This window comes from Cebus imitator, unplaced genomic scaffold, assembly GCF_001604975.1.
Source record: "Cebus imitator isolate Cc_AM_T3 unplaced genomic scaffold, Cebus_imitator-1.0 Scaffold4, whole genome shotgun sequence".
Lineage (NCBI taxonomy): Eukaryota > Metazoa > Chordata > Mammalia > Primates > Cebidae > Cebus > Cebus imitator.
In genome coordinates, this window is record NW_016107319.1 from 279005 (window position 1) to 297859 (window position 18855).

Below are 18855 nucleotides of genomic sequence, written 5' to 3' on the forward strand. Positions count from 1 at the left end.
AAAAAAAAAAAAAAAAAAAAAAAAAAAAAAAAAAAAAAAAAAAAAAAAAAAAAAAAAAGACTATGACCAGCTGCCTAAAGAGGAAGCAAACATCCACAAATACTCAGATTCATGTTACATTTCATCTGCAATTAAATATCGGTTAATTAACAAAAATATATCGTAACCAAGATGCACCAGTCCATGCAAACAATAAATAAAGACTATGTTTTTTGTTTTGTTTTGAGATAGAGTGTTGCTCTGTCACCCAGGCTGGAGTGCAGTGGCATGATCTTGGCTCTCTGCAACTTCCAACTCCCATGTTCAAGTGATCCTCATGCCTCAGTCTTCCCAGTAGCTGGGATTATAGGCAAGTGCCACCGTGTCTGGCTAATTTTTACATTCTTAGTAGAGATGGGGTTTCACCATGTTGGCCAGGATGGTCTCCAACTGCTGACCTCAAGTGATCCGCCCACCTCAGCCTCCCAAAGTACTGGGATTACAGATGTGAGCCAACACGCCTGGCTGTTTTCAATGGAAAAAAAAAAAAAAAATTAGCCGGGCATGATGGTGAGCACCTGTGGTCCCAACCACTCGGGAGGCTAAGGTGGGAGGATTGCTTGAGGCTGGGAGGTCATGGCTGCAGTGAGCCATGATGGTGCCCCTGCACTCCAGCCTGAGCAACAGAGGAGGCTCTATCTCAAAAAATAATACGTTTTTATAGAATCCCATTCTTGTTTTTCAAAAATACTATATATTTATGGCCAGGAATGGTGGCTCAGACCTGTAATCACAGCACTTTGGGAGGCAGAGGCAGGCAAATAACTTGAGATCATGAGTTTGAGACCAACCTGGCCAAAACTGTGAAACCTCATCTCTACTAAAAATTAGTTGGAAGTGGTGGCGCATGCCCGTAGTCCTAACTACTCAACAGATAGAGACTGCAATGAGCAGATATCACAACACTGCACTCCAGTCTGGGCAACAGAGCGAGACTGTCTCAAAAAAAATAAAAAATAAAAAATAAATACTATATATTTAGGATCTGTGAAGAAGAGAGGCTGAAGTTAAAAACATCAACCTGCCAATAAGATTATCTCTAGAAGAGGCCAGGCATGGTGGCTCATGTCAGTAATCCCAGCACTTTGGGAGGCTGGGTGGACAGATCACCTGAAGTCAGGAGCTCGAGACTAGCCTGGCTAACCCAGCAAAACCAGGTCTCTACTAAAAATATAAAAATTAGCCAGGCATGGTGGTGCATGGTGCACACCTGTGATCCCAGCTACTCTGGAGGCTGAGGCAGGGGAATCACTTGAACCTGGGAAGTGGAGGTTGCAGTGAGCTGGGATCACGCCACTGCACTCCAAACTGGGCAATAGAGCAAGACTCCGTCTAGAAAACAAAAAGAAAGTATCACTAGAAGAGATTTACATGTTTTATTCATTTCTATGCTGTTTTCATTTTATACTGTCCCCCTTCTAACATCAGACAAAAAGGACAAAGAAGGATAAAAAAAGGCCCTTTAAATAATTCAATCTCTTCCATGTTTATAGTAACAGAAAACCTGGAACTTCCAAAATATGTATATATCAGCAGCTCTCAGAGTTGTGATAGTCTGGCTTCACACATATGTATGATTGAGGTAGTTAAGCAAGTTTTCTTTTTTTTGGAGACAGTGTCATGCTGTTGCCCAGGCTGGATTGCAGTGCTGCAATCATAGCTCACTACAGCTCAACCTCCCAGGATCAAGCAATCCTCCTGCCTCAGCCTCCTGAGTAGCTGGGACTATAGGCATGTGCCATCACGCACAGACAAGATGAGGTCTTCCTGTTGCCCAGGCTGGTCTCAAACTCCTGGGCCCAAGTGACCTCCCATCTCGCCTCACAAAGTGCTGGGATCAGACGACAGCCACCATGCCTGGCCCAAGTTTTCTTAACCCTAAACTACAAATAAAACTACAGAATGAATTTCCCCACACAGCCATCCAACTTCGGAGCAAAACCTGATACCCATCTCATCCAAGAGACTCACCCAGACCTGGGCACCCTACAGACAGATGCTCTGTAACGACAGAGTCAATTAACCTGTATTGTCTATACTGATCTTACGACCTAGGATCCTGAACTTGGCCTCTTCACCCGCAGCATACACCTCCCTGGCTTTGTTTGGCGCTACACCATCTCTTCACCCCAGCCTCCTCCACCCCATCCTGATGGCCCCCTGGAGAATACAGAGGGTGTGAACCAGAGGTGGGCCCTTTCTCCAGACCCCCACCACCCATACCAACTATGCAGAGAACTGGATGTAGGCCAGCTCTGTCCCTAGCACCAAGTGTCAAATGGCTCACTCCATAGATCTTAGGGGGCAGGGGACCAAAGTGAAAGATCAAAGAGCCCTGTCAAACCACTGCAGGCCAGGAATGGTGGCACCCACCTGGAATCCCAGCAATGTGAAAGGCTGAGGCAGGAGAATTGCTTGAGGTCAGATGTTTAAGGCTGCAGTAAGCTATGATCATGCCACTGCACTCCAACCTGGGTGACGGAGAAAGACCTCATCTCCACCAAAAAAAAAAAAATTAGCTGGGCATGGTGACAAGTATCTATAGTCCAAGCTACTCAGGAGGCTGAGGCAGGAAGATCGCTTGAGGTCAGGAGTTCAAGGATGCAGTGAACAAAGATCATGCCACTGCACTCTAACCCAGGTAACAGAGTGAGTCTCTGTCTCTAAAAAAAAAAAAAAAAAAAAAGAGAAAAAAACTACAAGTGCAGCCCTCAGAGAGATCCTGATCTAACAGGTAACCCTGGGTTAGTCAATTAGTGAAGCCCTATCAAAGGGCTCCTAAATAAGCCAACCCTAATTATAACTAAGAGGTTACCTTTCCCAATGCCAGACTGCTCCACCTTTCTTCCTGACCCGGGGTCTCCAATCTTATAAGGCTGATGGAGGAAACTGAGAAGAGCCTGACATTAATATGCACCCATCATCTACTCTCAATTAATAAGCACAATAATGAGCAACCTTAAACCCTGTTAGAATGGTGAGCACAGCCCAGCCCACTTTAGACAATGGCTAGAGTGAAGCCTTTTCACATGTTCTTCATTCCACTCCTGAGAATATCATCTAAGGAAATAAGCCAATATGCACTATATCCATATGGTATTCAGGACAGTATTTTCTTTAAAAGAAAAATAACTCTCGCCTATAATCCCAGCACTTTAGGAGGCCAAGGAGGCAGGTGGATCACCTGAGGTGGGGAGTTCGAGAACAGCCTGGCCAACATGATGAAACCCCATCTCTACTAAAAATACAAAAATCAGCCAGGCATGGTGGTACAGTCTGTAATCCCAGCTACTCCAGAGACTGAGGCAGGAGAATTGTCAGAATCCAGGAAGCAGAGGTCACAGTGAGCCAAGATTGCACCAACGCACTCTAGCCTGGGTGACGGTGTGAGATGCTGTCTCGGAAAAAAAAAAAAAAAAAGCAAGAAAACACAGCAACCCAAATGTCAAACCACAGATAATAATTATGTGATTATGGCCCACCAATAAAGGGAATTATTGGACATTTATAGGTGTAATTACAAAGATTATGTGGGTACATGGGAAATTTTTTTGGGGGGTATGGAGTCTCACTCTGTCTCTCAGGCTGGAGTACAGTGGTGCTATCTCGACTCACTGCAGCCTCCGCCTCCTGGGCTCAAGCAATTCTCCTGCCTCAGCGTGTGACACCACGCCCAGCTAATTTTTCTATTTTTGGTAGAGATGGGGTTTCACCATGTTAACCAGGCTGGTCTCAACCTCCTGACCTCAAGTGATCTGCCCACCTCAGTCTTCCAAAGTGCTGGGATTACAGGCGTGAGCCCCCACACCTGGCCTGGGAAAATTCTTCTAATAGTAAATAAAAACATAGGAGACAAAACAGTACAAGCTACAAATGCAACCTTGCAAAACTACATACTAATAAGGACAAGCTTCCAATGTTTCTGAATGCCAAGGGAAAAACAATGGCCTATAACAAAATATTTATACAATACAGATGATGGACAGAGACGAAAGGACCCACGGTAACAAGAACCCCTACAAAATAACAAGACAAACTAGTCCAAATGTACCCAAAAACAACTGAGAAATACAAACTGAAAATACACAAATTGCTGAAAATCGTGTTGCAGAATACATAGCTGCTTTTTTTTTTTTTTTTTTGAGACGGAGTTTCGCTCTTGTTACCCAGGCTGGAGTGCAATGGCGCGATCTCGGCTCACCGCAACCTCCGCCTCCTGGGTTCAGGCAATTCTCCTGCCTCAGCCTCCTGAGTAGCTGGGATTACAGGCATGCGCCACCATGCCCAGCTAATTTTTTGTAGTTTTAGTAGAGACGGGGTTTCACCATGTTGACCAGGATGGTCTCGATCTCTTGACCTCGTGATGCACCCGCCTCGGCCTCCCAAAGTGCTGGGATTACAGGCTTGAGCCACCACGCCTGGCCTTTTTTTTTTTTTTTGAGACAGGCTCTGCCTCCCAGGTTGGAGTGCAATGGTGCAATCTCAGCTGACTGCAACCTCTGCCTCCCGGCTTCAAGCAATTCCGCTTTCCAGGTTCAAGCAAGTCTCCTGCCTCCGCCTCCAAGCAGCTCAGGCGCCCACCACCACAACCAGCTAACTTTTTTTGTATTTTTAGTAGACACATCATTTCACCATATTGGCCAGGCTGGTCGCAAACTCCTGACCTTGTGATCCGCCCACCTAGGTCTCCTAAAGTGCTGGGATTACAGGTGTGAGCCTCCGAGCCCAGCCAGGATGTGTAGCTTCTAACTGTAACTGAAATGCACAAGAAAATCTTCTTTTGGCCATCAAATTAACAAACTTTGATCCCAGCACTTTGGGAGGCCAAGGTTGAAGGATTGATTCAGGCCAGGGGTTCAAGACCAGCCTGGGTAACAAAGGGAGATCCTGCCTCTACAAAAAATAAATTAAAAAATTTTTTTAACTGTCAGAGTAATAATTACAACATAATTCATTTTGATTAGATATATTAAATTTATAAATATTTCTATGATTTCAAAGAAAGAATGGAAGAATACATTGGTTATTCGTTAGCCGAACAGAGTAATCACATGGTCTAGCTGTTTCCCCACCTAAATCCCATCTTGAATTGTAATCCCCACATTATGGAAGGGACCTCATGGGAGGTGATTAGATCATGGGGGTGGCTCCCCTATGCTGTTCTCCTGACTTGCTATCCTTTAGCAAAGAGACCGGCAGCATTTTGCCCCTGCTCTAGAGATCTGTGGAAATTTGAACTTCAGAGAGATTATTTAGGGCATCTGGCAGAAGAAATTAAGCAGTAAAGTGTTCAAGAGGTAGCAAAACATAAAAGTGTGGAAACTGCCCAGGCGCGCTGGCTCACCCCTGTAATCCCAGCACCTTGGGAGGCCGAGGTGGGCAGATCACTTGAGGTCAGGAATTCGACACCAGCCTGGCCACATGGTGAAAACCCTTCTCTACAAAAATATAAAAATTAGCCGGGCATTACAGTGGGTGCCTGCAATCCCACCATCATGCCCGGCTACTCAGGAGGCTGAAGGATGAAAATCACTTGAACCAAGGGGGCAGAGGTTGTAGTGGGAGTATAAACTGCTGCAGTAACCTGGCAATTAATTATCAAATTTCAAAATGCACATACTCTCAACCTACCAGCTTCCTGTGGGAAAACTTATTCTGCTGAATCATTTACCTATATTTGTATATATGTGCTTTCAATGCAGCACTGCTTATCACAGCAAAAAAACAGGAACTGGGAACAACCTTGATAGCCACAAGAGGGGACTGGGTATAGCTCAATCATTTAACAAATGTGTAGCTTGAAAAAAAAAAAAAAAAGTGATTGGCTTTTACTTTCAATTTGCATGGGCTTAAAATGCTAAGAAACTCAACACTGGTTAAGTGAAGAGAACAAGACACAAAACTTCAAAATACCCAACTGGGGGCGGGGTGGGGAATGAGTATGTAAACACGTTCTTGCACATACATTTGCATATGCTTGAAACTTTTCTTAAACACCCAAGAACAACTGCTTCTGGGAACAAAGGGCAGGGTGGGAACATACTAAAACTTTTACTTCTCCCTTTTTATTATTCTGTTCACCTTGAAGTAATAGCACCATCAAAAAAGTTGCAGTGCAAGATCTTCCTCCTGCCTGGTGACTTCAATAACATCTAGTTTTCTAGCAACCTATAGAAAGTCCTCTTAATGACAGAAAAAAACTACCTCATCATCGTACTAACAAGCCCTTGGCAGAGAATCAAAGGCAACTGGGGAGTGGGGAAACCCAAGTTGGTCTCCATCTCAAACATTTCAGCTAAGGTTCTAAGAAAGAGAAGACGCTCATAAAAACAAAACAAACTTCATTTTCAAGACCTGAGATTCCGCGGGGCATAGTGGCTCATGCCTACAATCCCAGCACTTGGAGTGGCCAAGGTGGGTGGATTGCCTGAGCCCAGGAGTTGGAGGCCAGGCTGAGCAGCACAGCAAGATAACATCTATTTAAAAAAAAAAACCTGAGAGGCACTCAAACATAAATAGACCAGAAGGTTCGTGCTTCTGTCAGGGACCATGCATTGCTCTTCCTTGCCCAGCTGGTAAGTGTCTTCCCTGGAGCTTCCAGGCCCACAAGCCACTGTGTTAGTGCTTTATTCATTTTGCAGAAAGCTCCAGGCAAGATGTTTACGAGATGGGCTCTACAGTTCCTTTGAGTTGAACTCCTCAATACCTTAACCACACCATGATCGTCCTCAAGGCTTCTGCACATTCTCTTCCCACTTTGGGACTCCCTTCCCCCACATCCTTGCATGGCCAGCCTTGCCACTGAAATCTCAGTCAGACCTCACTCACTGCCCCTGAAAGGCCTTCTGAGGACATCCATCTGTAGTAGTTTGCACCTCACCCAGTTCTTCTTGGTTCAAGCCTTTGCAGGACTTACTTGCATCTAAAACCATTTCAGTCACCCTCGGTGTAAACCCTATGAGAACACTGGCCTGTTCTGTCCTGTTCATGTTGTATCCTCAGTGTCTAGAGCAGCAGCAGCATGTAATAGATGCTCAATTAATGATTGAATAAATGAATAAATGAAAAACAGTGAGATAAGAACAAGACAATGAACTCAGGGCTATAAAAGACCACAGGAGGCCAGGCACAATGGCTCACACCTGTAATCCCAGCACCCAGGGAAGCTGTTTGAGCTCAGGAGGACCACTTGAGCTCAGGAGTTCAGAACCAAACTGGGCAGCATAGCAAAACCCCATCTCTACAAAAAAAAATTATGAAAATTAGCCAGGAGTGGTGGTGCATGACTGTAGTCCCAGCTACTAGGGAGGGTGAGTTGGGAGGGTCACTTGAGCCTGGGAGGTCAAGACTGCACTGCAGTGGCACAATCAGCCAGGGCAACAGGACAAGACCCCATCAATCCATCAGTTGATCAATCGATACACAAATGTCTCATACTAGAAAAACTTAGACATCATATATCTTCTCCAAGCAAGTATTACCTAGGCAGTCAGTAAAAGGTAGACTGAAGTTTCTCAGAGAGAAAACTGACAGAGAGGAAGAGAAAAGCTCCCTAAAAATCTCAGTTACTTCCTGAAGGTGACAGGATGCTAGCCTAGAGCCACCCTCCCTGGCCATTAAAACTGACTTTCCAGGCTGGGCGCGGTGGCTCAAGCCTGTAATCCCAGCACTTTGGGAGGCCGAGGCGGGTGGATCACGAGGTCAAGAGATAGAGACCATCCTGGTCAACATGGTAAAACCCCGTCTCTACTAAAAATACACAAAATTAGCTGGGTATGGTGGCACGTGCCTGTAATCCCAGCTACTCAGGAGGCTGAGGCAGGAGAATTGCCTGAGCCCAGGAGGCGGAGGTTGCGGTAAGCCGAGATCGCGCCATTGCACTCCAGCCTGGGTAACAAGAGTGAAACTCGGTCTCAAAAAAAAAAACTGACTTTCCAAAACCTGGCAAACTCCCCAGGAGATGAATCCCACAGTTAAGTGTCCCTTTGGTTTAAGTGGAATCTCAACTTTGATCGTCTACTTCTCCCAGGGAACTTCAAAATGAAGGAGTAGAGCTGCAAAGCTGATGTCTCAAGAAAGCCACTGTGGCTCCGGCCTCTAATCCCAGCTCCAAGGCAGGAGAATCACTTGATCCCAGGACTTTAAGACCAGCCTGGGCAACATGGCAGACCCTGACTCTACAAAAAATACAAAAATTACCCAGGTGTAGTGCTGTGTGCCTGTGGTCCCAGCTAGTCGGGAGGCTAAGATGGGAGGATGGCTTCAGCCCGGGAGGTCAAGGCTGCAGTGAGCTATGATTGTGCCACCGCACTCTAGCCTGGGCGACAGAGGGAGACTCTGTCTCAAAAGAAAAAGCAAAAGCCATTTTCATTTTCCCAGGGGAGAATGAACTGTCACAACTCCAGCTGGAAAAATGGAAAAAGGTGAAAAGATACAGCCCTCAAAAAGAAACTGCTGCAAGTTTCTTCTCTAGCTAATTGGAGTTTAACCTCCTTAAGGTCTCATTAAGCTTTTCCAAGGCAACCCCAGTAAACCCATTAGACTAGAAGTTCACTAGCCTACAACCTCTCAGAGAAATGCAGGATAAGGAGGGTCTTGCTCCTCTTTTCTCCCCCATATTCCTCAACACCAGTGATTTCACACTCCAGGGGACACTTGGAAACATCTAGAAACATTTTCGGTTGTCACAACAAGGGGAAGTGCTACCAGCATCCGGGGGTAGAAGCCATGTTTGTGGCTAAGACTACAGTCCACAGAACTGCAACCAGGACACAAAGAATGGTGTCAACGGGGCAGACACTGAGCAAGTGTCTTCCCTGTCCCCACTCCCAAAATACAGCTTCCCCAAAGGCCCTATTCAACCATTCAGCCTCTAAGAGGTAAGTGCTGGTCCTCAGCTCCACTCCTCCAACTGCAGGGATGCTATCCTATCCCAGTTTTCTTGCTAAGCTGGGGGGGAAGCCTGTCTCAGGACGCCGGGCTTTATTTTTGCAAAATGTTTGGGCATGTTTTCAGGAGCTGGACTCATACTGACCACCAAGATCTGATCATCAAAGTGAGGCCTTACTTCGCCGTGAAAATCTGAAGCCAACATACTACTTAGACGCTTACTTCGAGGTTGGCCTTCAAAGCAGATGCCAACTCAGATACCAACAGGTGCCAAGGGGGTTCCATCAATGAGAAGCAGACCAGGTGTGGCGAAGCACAATTTTAAAAAGGCACCAGGCCACGTGTAGTGGCTCACACCTGTAATCCCAGCACTTGAGGAGGCTGAGGCGGGCAGATCACTTGAGGTCAAGAATGAGACCAGCCTGGCCAATGTGGTAAAATCCCATCTCTACTAAAAATACAAAAATAAGCCGGGTGTGGTGGCACGTGCCTGTAATCCCAGCTACTCGGAGGCTGAGGCAGGAGAATCAGCTAGGAACCCGGGAGGGCAGGCAGAGGTTGTAGTGAGCTGTGATCCCACCACTGCACTCCGGCCTGAAAGACAGAGTGAGACTTCATCTCAAAAAAAAAAAAAATAATACAATAAGCTCTCAATCAAGTAAATAAAGTTTAATTTGTAAAAAAATAATAAAATAAAGGCAACAGACACTTGGCCTTAAAATTAAAGCAGCAACCCCAGCGGACCACTACCATGTATAAATGCGGGCCTGGGGCTAGCAGAGTTTCTGGTTTTTTGTTTTTTTTTGAGACTGAATCTCACTATGTCTCCCAGTCACGACCTCAGCTCACTGCAACCTCCGCCTCCCAGGTTCAAGCAATTCTCCTGCCTCAGCCTCCTGAGTACCTGATTTTACAGGTGCACACCAACACGCCCGGCTAATTTTTGTATTTCTAGTAGAGACAGGGTTTCACCATGTTGGTCAGGCTGGTCTTGAACTCCTGACCTCATCATCTGTCCGCCTCGGCTTCCCAAAGTGCTGGCGTCAGCCACCGCGCCCAGCCAAGCTTCTGGTTTTCAAGGGAAGTCGGAAAAATGCAGATGTTTCTATGAAATCTGCCAATCAATAAATACCGGAAATCACAGTCATTCCTATAATTAAAATCAAGCCAACCCAGCACTGTGGGGAGCTCTATCTAACCCCTAGCTTGTAACTCATACCTCAAACACTCAAATTCAAATGTTGATTGACCCCCACTGTGTGTGAGACACTGAGTCTTGGAAAAAGAGGGATGGACAAAACCCTGTTCTGACCTTTTTAAGAAAAACCAGAAGCTGTTTTGCTAGGCACGGTGGCTCACACCTATAATCCCAGCACTCTGGGAGGCCAAAGCAAGTGGATCGTCTGAGTTCAGGAGTTCAAGAACAACCTGGGCCACATGGTGGAAACCCCATCTCTACAAAAAATCCAAAATTAGCTGGGTGTGGTGCCATATGCCTGTGGTCCCAGCTACCTCGGTGGGGGCTGAAGTGGGAGGTCTGCTCGAGCCGGGAGGCTGAGGCTGCAGTGAGCTGAGATCACACCACGGCCCTCCAGCCTGGGTGACACAGCACGACACTGTCTCAGTAAAATAAAATTTAAATATAAAAAAATAAGCCATCTGATGAGAAAGCTGGACCACTCATTTTATCTTAGTATCCATTCCAGACAGTCAAGTGACTATTTCATCCTTAAAATCCCTATGAAGAAGCTTGGACCCAGCCCAAAAGCCACCATAGTGCTTCATGCCATTCAATGATTCAACAAACACAGCTGACTCTTGAACAAGACACATTCAAACTGCACAGGTCCACTTATACTCAGATGATTCTTCTGCCTCTGCCATCCATGAGAGCAAGATCAACCCCTCCTCTTCCTCCTCCGTCTTCTCAACATGAAGACTACCAAGATGAAGACCTTTGTAATGAACCCACTTCCACTTAATAAAAGTAAAAACCTCTCTTCCTTCAGTTTCTTAACCTTTTTTTTCTAACCTTGCTTCACTGTAAGAATATGGTATATAATATATATGCAAGATATGAGTTAGTCCCAGCCCTTTAGGAGGCCGAGGCAGGAGGATAGCTTGAGGCCAGGAGTTTGAGATCAGCCTGAGCAACATAGCAAGTTCCTTATCTCTACAAAAAAAAAAAAACCCAACAATAAAATGTGTGTTACCAATTGTTTATGTTATCGGTAAGACTTCCAGTCAACAGTAGGCTGTTAATACTTAAATGTTTAGGGAATTGAAAGTTATACCTGGATTTTTTCTGAGAGTCTCACTCTGTCACCAGGCTGGAGTGCAATGTCCGCCTTCCAGGTTCAAGCAATTCTCATGCCTCAGCTTCCCAGGTAGCTGGTATTACAAGCATCTACCACCACACCCAGCTAATTGTTAAAGAGACAGGGTTTCACCATATTGGTCAGGCTGGTCTCAAACTCCTAACCTCAGGTGATCCACCTGCCTTGACCTCCCAAAGTGCTGGTATTACAGGCATGAGCCACTACGCTGAGCCCTGAATTTTTCAACTACACACGGCATCAGCCCTCCTAACCCCTGAATTGTTCCAAGGTCAACTGTTATTTACTAAGCCCCTGGCACAGTTCTAGGTGCTAGCATTATAGCCACAAACAAACACAGGCAATTATCCCTGCCCCATAGAGCTGACCTTTTAGTGGGAGTTTACAGAGTAGGCACAATACTTAAGCAAAATATGAGGTGTATTAGAAGGCAGTAAGGACTGCCAGGAGTGTAGATAGGGACAGAGGTTTGCTAGTACAGAGAAAGGCAGGGAAGCCTGAGGTGACACTGGAACAAGGTTTGAAGATGAGAGACACTGCAGGTAGGGGAAACAGGAAGTGCAAAGGCCCTGAGGCAGGGACGGGCCTGTCCACCAGTGTGGCTGGAGGAAAGTGAGACAGAAAGCAGCCAGAGAGGCAGTGGGAAGAGATGCTGCCGAGCCTTCAAGGCCACCGTAATTCATTTGGCTTGTACGCTCAGGGAGCTACTGCAGGGTTTTAGCAGAAGGGCAACACTGAAGGGGTCAAGGGCAGAGGAGGCACAGCAGCAAAGAGGTGACTGTTTGCTTTTTTTTTTTTTTTTTTTTTTTTTTTTGAGAGTGTCTTACTCTGTCACCCAGGCTGGAGTGCAGTGGTAAAATCTTGCTCACTGCAACCTCCACACCCCCGGGGCTCAAGCAATTCTCCTGCCTCAGCCTCCCAAGTAGCTGGGATCACAGGTACCCACCACCAGGCTCAGCTAATTTTTTTGTTTTTAGTTGAGACGGGTTTTCACCATTTTGCCCAGGCTGGTCTTGAACTCCTGGCCTCGAATGATCCGTCTGTCTTGGCCTCCCAAAGTGCCAGGATTATAGGCATGAGCCACAACACCTGGACTGAAGTGACTCTGTAAATCCAGGAATTGGCCGACGGTGACTCAGGCCAGAGCAGCAGCCGGGGAGGCCATGAGAAGCCGACTGTTTGAAGGCACGAGCAACACCATCTGCTGGCAGAAGTGATACTAAATGGAAGGCGGAAGGGAGAAGTCAAAGCTGCAGGCTGAGATGGGGAGACACAGCTCACGTTCCTGGAGGAACTCAGTCAGTGGAAGAAACACACGTGGGGATATCCGCTCCTCAAAGTTGTGTACACACAGGAAAAGGTTCTTTTTTCCATCTACCACCAGGTCGCAAAGGTGAGGCAACCCCTCCAGGCTATCACAAACAGAGCTTGTCCCCAGAGAAGGAGAACACGACCCTTCAGGAGAGTCTTGGCCAAAGAGACCAGCTGCAGCTGCCATCTGCAAGGCCCCTGCTGGCTGCAGCGGCTCCATTTCGCCAACACATTTGATCAGGAATCCTGAGTCCATCCCTACCCAGGCCTCTCCCAGGTCACCCTCATCTCCTCCCAAAGGCGCCCTGCACCCTGTCATGTCACCATCCTGGACCAGAGTCCACGTCCATAAAATGAGGTGGGTGGAGGGCCCCCCAAGATCTAACATCCCTTTCCACTCTAACAATCCATAAGGAAGGGAGAGAGGAAGGGTGGGGGGGGTGTCAAAAAGGGGGAAAACAGGCTGAGCACAGTGGCTCATGCCTATAATCCCAATACTTTGGGAGGCTGAGGCGGGCGGACCACTTGAAGTCAAGAGCTGGAGACCAGCCTGGCCAACATGATGAAACCCTGTCTCTACTAAAAATACAAAAATTAGCCAAGCGTGCTGGTAGGTACCTGTAATCCCAGCTACTCAGGAGGCTGAGGCAGGAGAATCACCTGAACCCAGTAGGCAGAGATTGCAGTGAGCCGAGATCACACCACTGCACTCCAGCCTGGGAGACAGAGCAAGACACGGTCTCAAAAACAAAAATTTAAAAAGGGGGTGGTTGGTGGGAGAGAAGAAACAGAGGAAAGGGAAGAAGGCTAAAGGATGGATTTGAAAACCAAAGCCGCGCCTGTAATCCCAGCACTTTGGGAGGCTGAGGTAGGCTGATCACCTGAGGTCAGAAGTTCAAGACCAGCCTGACCAATATGGGGAAACCTCATCTTAAAATAAAAATAAAAATAAGTTAAAAAAAAGAAAACCAAAGCCGCACTGGGAGGAGGGAAATAATTGGCTCTACGTAGACTTTTTTGGAGCCAACAGGAGGCATGAAAGCAGGGATCAGACTAACTCCAAGGCCAACCCCAGCCCCAAGAGGAATTTCTGATAGCTTCTAAGAGATTTCTCTTGGTGGCTAAGTTGGATATTCAGGGGTCTACTGAGTTGGTGTATGGCAAAGAGTATCTCAGAGGTGCACATGGACCCTGTGACCAGCTCACTCCATGGACAGTGACACATGCCTGCAGCTTCCTTCTGGTCATTCCAGTGACAGTCAGTGCGACAGCAAAAATGAACTGGAGAATTCCAGGTGGTGACGACCACTGACATTCACTGGGCACTGTGTACCAAGCAGCAACATTTTAAATCCTTGCTGAAGATTCACCCACTTCTTCCTCAAGTCACCACTATTCATACGTACTGTTATCCCACATAGGGAAACTGAGGCACAGAGAGAAGTAGTAACTTGCCTCAGCAGGAGAGCTGGATTTGCTGAGCCACCACATTATAATGCTTCATACCAAGTTGTTTTCTCTGCTTTTCCATAATTTTCAATTTTTCTATACAGGCCCTGAAACACGTTAGTTGTTTTTTTTTTCTTTGAGAGGGTCACTCTGTCACCCAGGCTGGAGTACAGTGGTGCGATCTCGGCTCACTGCAATCTCTGCCTCCTGGGTTCAAGCAATTCTCCTGCCTCAGCCTCCCAAGTAGCTGGTATTAACAGGCATGCATCACCATACCCAGCTAATTTTCTATTTTTAGTAGAGATGGGGCTTCACCATGTTGGTCGGGCTGGTCTTGAACTCCTGACCTCAGGTGATCCACCCACCTTGGTCTCCCACAGTGCTGGGATTATAGGCGTGAGCCACCACACCCAGTCCCTTCTTTTATTTTTGAGACAGGGTCTCAGTCTGCGGTCCAGACTGGAGTGCAGGGACTGTGATCTCAGCTCACTGCAGCCTCCATCCCCACAGAGTTCAAGTGATTCTCATGCCTCGGCCTTCCCCATAGCTGGGACCACAGGTATCGCACCACCATGCCTGGCTATTTTTTGTTTTGTATTTTTAGTAGAGATGGGGGTCAGCAAGCCACCTCACCCAGGCTGATCTCGAATTCCTGACCTTAAATCGATCCACCTGCCTCAGCCTCCCAAAGTGCTGGGATTACAGTTGTGAGCCACCGCACCTGGCCTGCTTTTTTTTCTTTTTTTTAAATGAACCCAAAAAAAGGCCCAGGCCCATTTTTCCAACCATCATTCAAATATCAACCACAAACCAGCCCCCATTACCAGTTCCACACCCCTCTCCAGAGTTCAAGTGACTCTTGTACCTCAGCCTCCGTGGTAACTGGGACCCTGTCATCAGGCCCTCGTTTCCAGTTTGATAGCGAAGTTCTCCTTTTCTCTTCCCAGAGCATCTGCCTGAGTGAAGGTCAACAGAACCCATCTTATGGGCCATTTCCATGTTCTGGTTTTTCTGGACATTTCCTGGGGCTCAGAGGCAAACAGGGGCCTAGGAACCAAGCTCTGACAGAGTCCCACAAGGCCCACTCACCTTGACTTCTCAGCACTTGACCTTGGTCACAATGGGAGCCGAGCAAGAATGCCTCACTGCCTTTCCACAGCCCAACTCCATCCGCACCAGCTAAAGAACAGGTGAATCCAAAGGAACAACAAGGAGCTTGAAACACACAACTTTATCTTTGGAAAAAATAGCATTTAATAATAGCCACTGTTTATCGCCGTGCAGGGCACAAGCTGAGCCGCTTACAAAGATTAGCCCATTCACTCCACTACAACCACAGAAGGCTGCGACATTTTTGGCTCCTGTCCCATTTTATAGATTAACAAAATGAGGCACACAGAGGGAAAGTGGCTTGCTCAAGGTCACACAGCTATCTGACTGCCTGAAGGCCAGTTGCTCCTGGTCTGCAACATACTGCCTTGAAAAACACAAAAACAGGCCGGGCGCGGTGGCTCAAGCCTGTAATCCCAGCACTTTGGGAGGCCGAGGCGGGTGGATCACGAGGTCAAGAGATCGAGGCCATCCTGGTCAACATGATGAAAACCCGTCTCTACTAAAAATACACAAAATTAGCTGGGCATGGTGGCGCGTGCCTGTAGTCCCAGCTGCTTGGGAGGCTGAGGCAGGAGAACTGCCTGAACCCGGGAGGCGGAGGTTGCGGTGAGCCGAGATCGCGCCATTGCACTCCAGCCTGGGTAACAAGGAGACTCCATCTCAAAAAAAGAAAAAGAAAAACACAAAAACAGCCAGCGCAGCGGCTCATGCCTATAACCCCCAACACTTTGGGAGGCTGAGGCAGGAGGACCACTTGAGCCCAGGAGTTCGAGGCCAACCTGGGCAACACAGTGCGTCCCTGTCTCTACAAAAAATACAAAAATTAGTTGGGTGTGGTGGAACACGCCTGTAGTCCTAGCTGCTCGGGAGGCTGAGTTAGGAGGATCACTTGAGCCCAGGAGGCAGAGATTATAGTGAACTGAGATCACACCACTGCACTCTAGCCTGGGCCACACATAGAGACTCTGCCTCAAAAAGAAAAACACAAAAACTACCTACTTTCTAGCTTTCCATTTTAATTACATTGCGATTTTCCCACTCAGGCCCCAGCTGCCTCCTCTCAAATGCTGGTTCCAGGGCACGTCCAGCAAGTCTTGGAATCCAGGCAGCAGAAATATTCAAGGTCAAAGAAGTGGACAGGGTACCTACTGAGACAGAGATCAGCTACGATCACCCCCATGCAAAACCCAACCACCTGGCAATATCTGTGACAAAAAGTCCTTGACGGGGAAACAAACAAACACAACTGGACTTTCTGGATGAGTCTGTTAAGATACAGAAACAAAGGGCACCCCAAGCATACTCATTAGCCATCAACTACCAGTGGCCATCAATAAAATACGTCCTGATACAAAACCTCACGTAGGGTCACCAGTTTCACCACCTCCTCAATTCAGAAGAAGAAAATAAACTAGAGAATATTCCGGAATTCCCAGCAACACGAACCTAGATCACCATGTGAATCTTTGCAAAAGATAATCTTGCTGTTATGACACCTGGTAACAAAGGATCCACAGGTTTTTCTTCCTCTGCTAAACAAAGTCCATCTGCAAAGAGGCTTCAATCACTCCCAGACCCTGAAGGCAAAGTTTATGTTCTGTTTCTAGCTCTGATGTCAATCTCCAACTCCACTAGCTTAAAATGGGAGTGTGGTAGATTATTAAACACAATCACACCCTGCTAAAAAACAAACAAAACTCTCCAATGGGGCCCTGGGGGATGACTTTTCAACACTCCAAATGCAGCCTTCAAGGGAAGGCCAGCAAATCAGGACCAGAACGTATTTTTGGATGCTAATCACCAACTCCTAAGACCCAAGACTGTTTCTCCCGATTCCTAAGCAAAAGAGGAGAAACAGTCCTGTCCAGATTTGCCTACTGCGTTCACCAGTAATCAAGACAGCACCGCACAGAAGTGCCTTCTTGGAACACACAGGCAAATCGCATTACGGAGAAGCTGAAGCACTAAAGACTGGACGTAAACCACTGAAAGTGGACTCCAGACATCCAGCCAGGCTCCGCCGTCCACGTTCCAGAAGAAAAGTTGCCAGGTTTAAATCTAAGGGGCATCCCCAGAAAGGAGCTCCACGTGTTTCAGGTTAGGAAGGGCATGACCACAGGTACCAGGGTCCTGGGCGTCCTCAGCTGCACCCCAAATCTGACCCGAGCCGAGGGTCAGGTGGAACATGTCAAAGGTGAACACCCCCCTTCTTCCTTGGTTCCCCCAAACTTTCCCCGGAGTATTTAAGCAGCAACAAAAAAGACAAAGCTAGGTAACCACAGAAGAGTAACGTGGCTGTACGACAACTTTGGGGAGACAATGAAAGTCCCTTTCTACAATCTAAGCCCTTCCCCAGCTCACCCCATTGGTCATGGGGTATTTTTCGTGAAAGGGGAACCCTAACTACAAAGGAGATAGGAGAACAGAAGCAGAGCCACCCCCTTTCCCACCCCACATCTCTAGCGTCCCTTTCCCTGGAAGGTTTTTAATTAGAGGCCGGAACCCCAAAACAGGAAGGCCTCCTCCCCGAGGCTCTGGCCCCTGACCCTCCCCTCCAAAACCCCAAAGCTGGGCACGCGGCCCCCCACGCCCTGCTCCCCAGAACTGAGTCACCCAAGTTTTCACCCATACCCCGCTCCCCAGAAAGGGGCCGGGCCGCGGGGGAAGCGAGGGTCCCGGGCCCCCCAGGCCGGACGCAGAGCGGGAAGTGGGGTGCTCCCGGCGGCTGCGGGCCCGGCGCTTCCCCTCCCCGCCGGCCTCCCTCCCTCCCTCCCGCCTGCCCCAAACTGCCCCCGGCACGCACCCAGAGCGGGTCGGAGCCATCGGCTCTGCAGAAGCCCCGGAGCGCCATGCTGACGGCGCGGGCGGCGGCGGGCACCGGGCGGCGGGCGATCAGGCCCGGCTGCTGGCGCTGGAGGTGGCGGCGGCGGGAGGGCGGGCGGCGGCTGCTGCGGCGCAGGGAGCCGGGGCCGGGGCCGGGGCCGCAACGCCGCCTGGTTGGCCGGCGCGTCACGGGGATGCGGCCGCTCCGCCCCGCCCCGCCCCGGCGCCCGGCTCACCTCGCCCCGCTCCGCGTGGGCAGGGGTACCCGCCACCCCTCGGCGCCCCGGGCCTGGACGCCGCCCGCCCTCAGATCCTCGGAGGCCTAGGCCCACCCGCTCTCCGACGGGCCCGGGGAGCGCTGGCTGGCCCTCCGGAAGCGCCTGCGGTCTTTAAGGCCACACATCCTGCGACCACTTTTCAAATCCTGTTGAACGACAGTGTCCGTAACCCGGGGAAAATAACGTGAACGGAGCCCTCTACCCGCCTGGAGTGTGCTGCGCGTTTTAGCTACGGCCTCATTTCGTCCTGTTCTGTCTCCTCTTTCAAGAAGGAAGAACACCAGGTGCAGAGAGGTTGAGTGATTCCCTCTGGTCAGGATCAGGGTCTTCTGGCTAATCACTGGCACGGCTGGGATTTGAACCCGGTTCGCTGACTCCAAAGCTGACTCAGACAGGAGGAGGTGGATACTCTTATTCACCTATATTTTACAGAAGGGGAAACTGAAGTTCAGAGAGGCGAAGTAACTTGCCTGAGGTCACACAGTTAGCAAGGAGTGAAAGGGGAAGTGAGATTCAAACCCATGAGCAGTCTGATTTCAGGGCACTCATGGCTCAGAGGGCGCCAGTCTCCATCCCTAACAGCTATGGTCCTCACCTGTGTGCAGAGTGCCTTTGCT

At 48.4% G+C, this 18855-nt stretch overlaps 1 protein-coding gene across 1 annotated transcript in view; it reads right to left on the reverse strand.

The window, feature by feature from the left end:
* Positions 1-18129, reverse strand: part of ABCC1 (ATP binding cassette subfamily C member 1) — a 202171-nt gene extending 184042 nt beyond the window's left edge. The window contains exon 1 of the mRNA XM_017533114.2: positions 17941-18129. Coding sequence (XP_017388603.1) covers positions 17941-17988 — 48 coding nt within the window. The 5' untranslated portion in view covers positions 17989-18129. The remainder of the gene's footprint in view (positions 1-17940) is intronic.
* Positions 18130-18855: the final 726 nt, after the last annotated feature.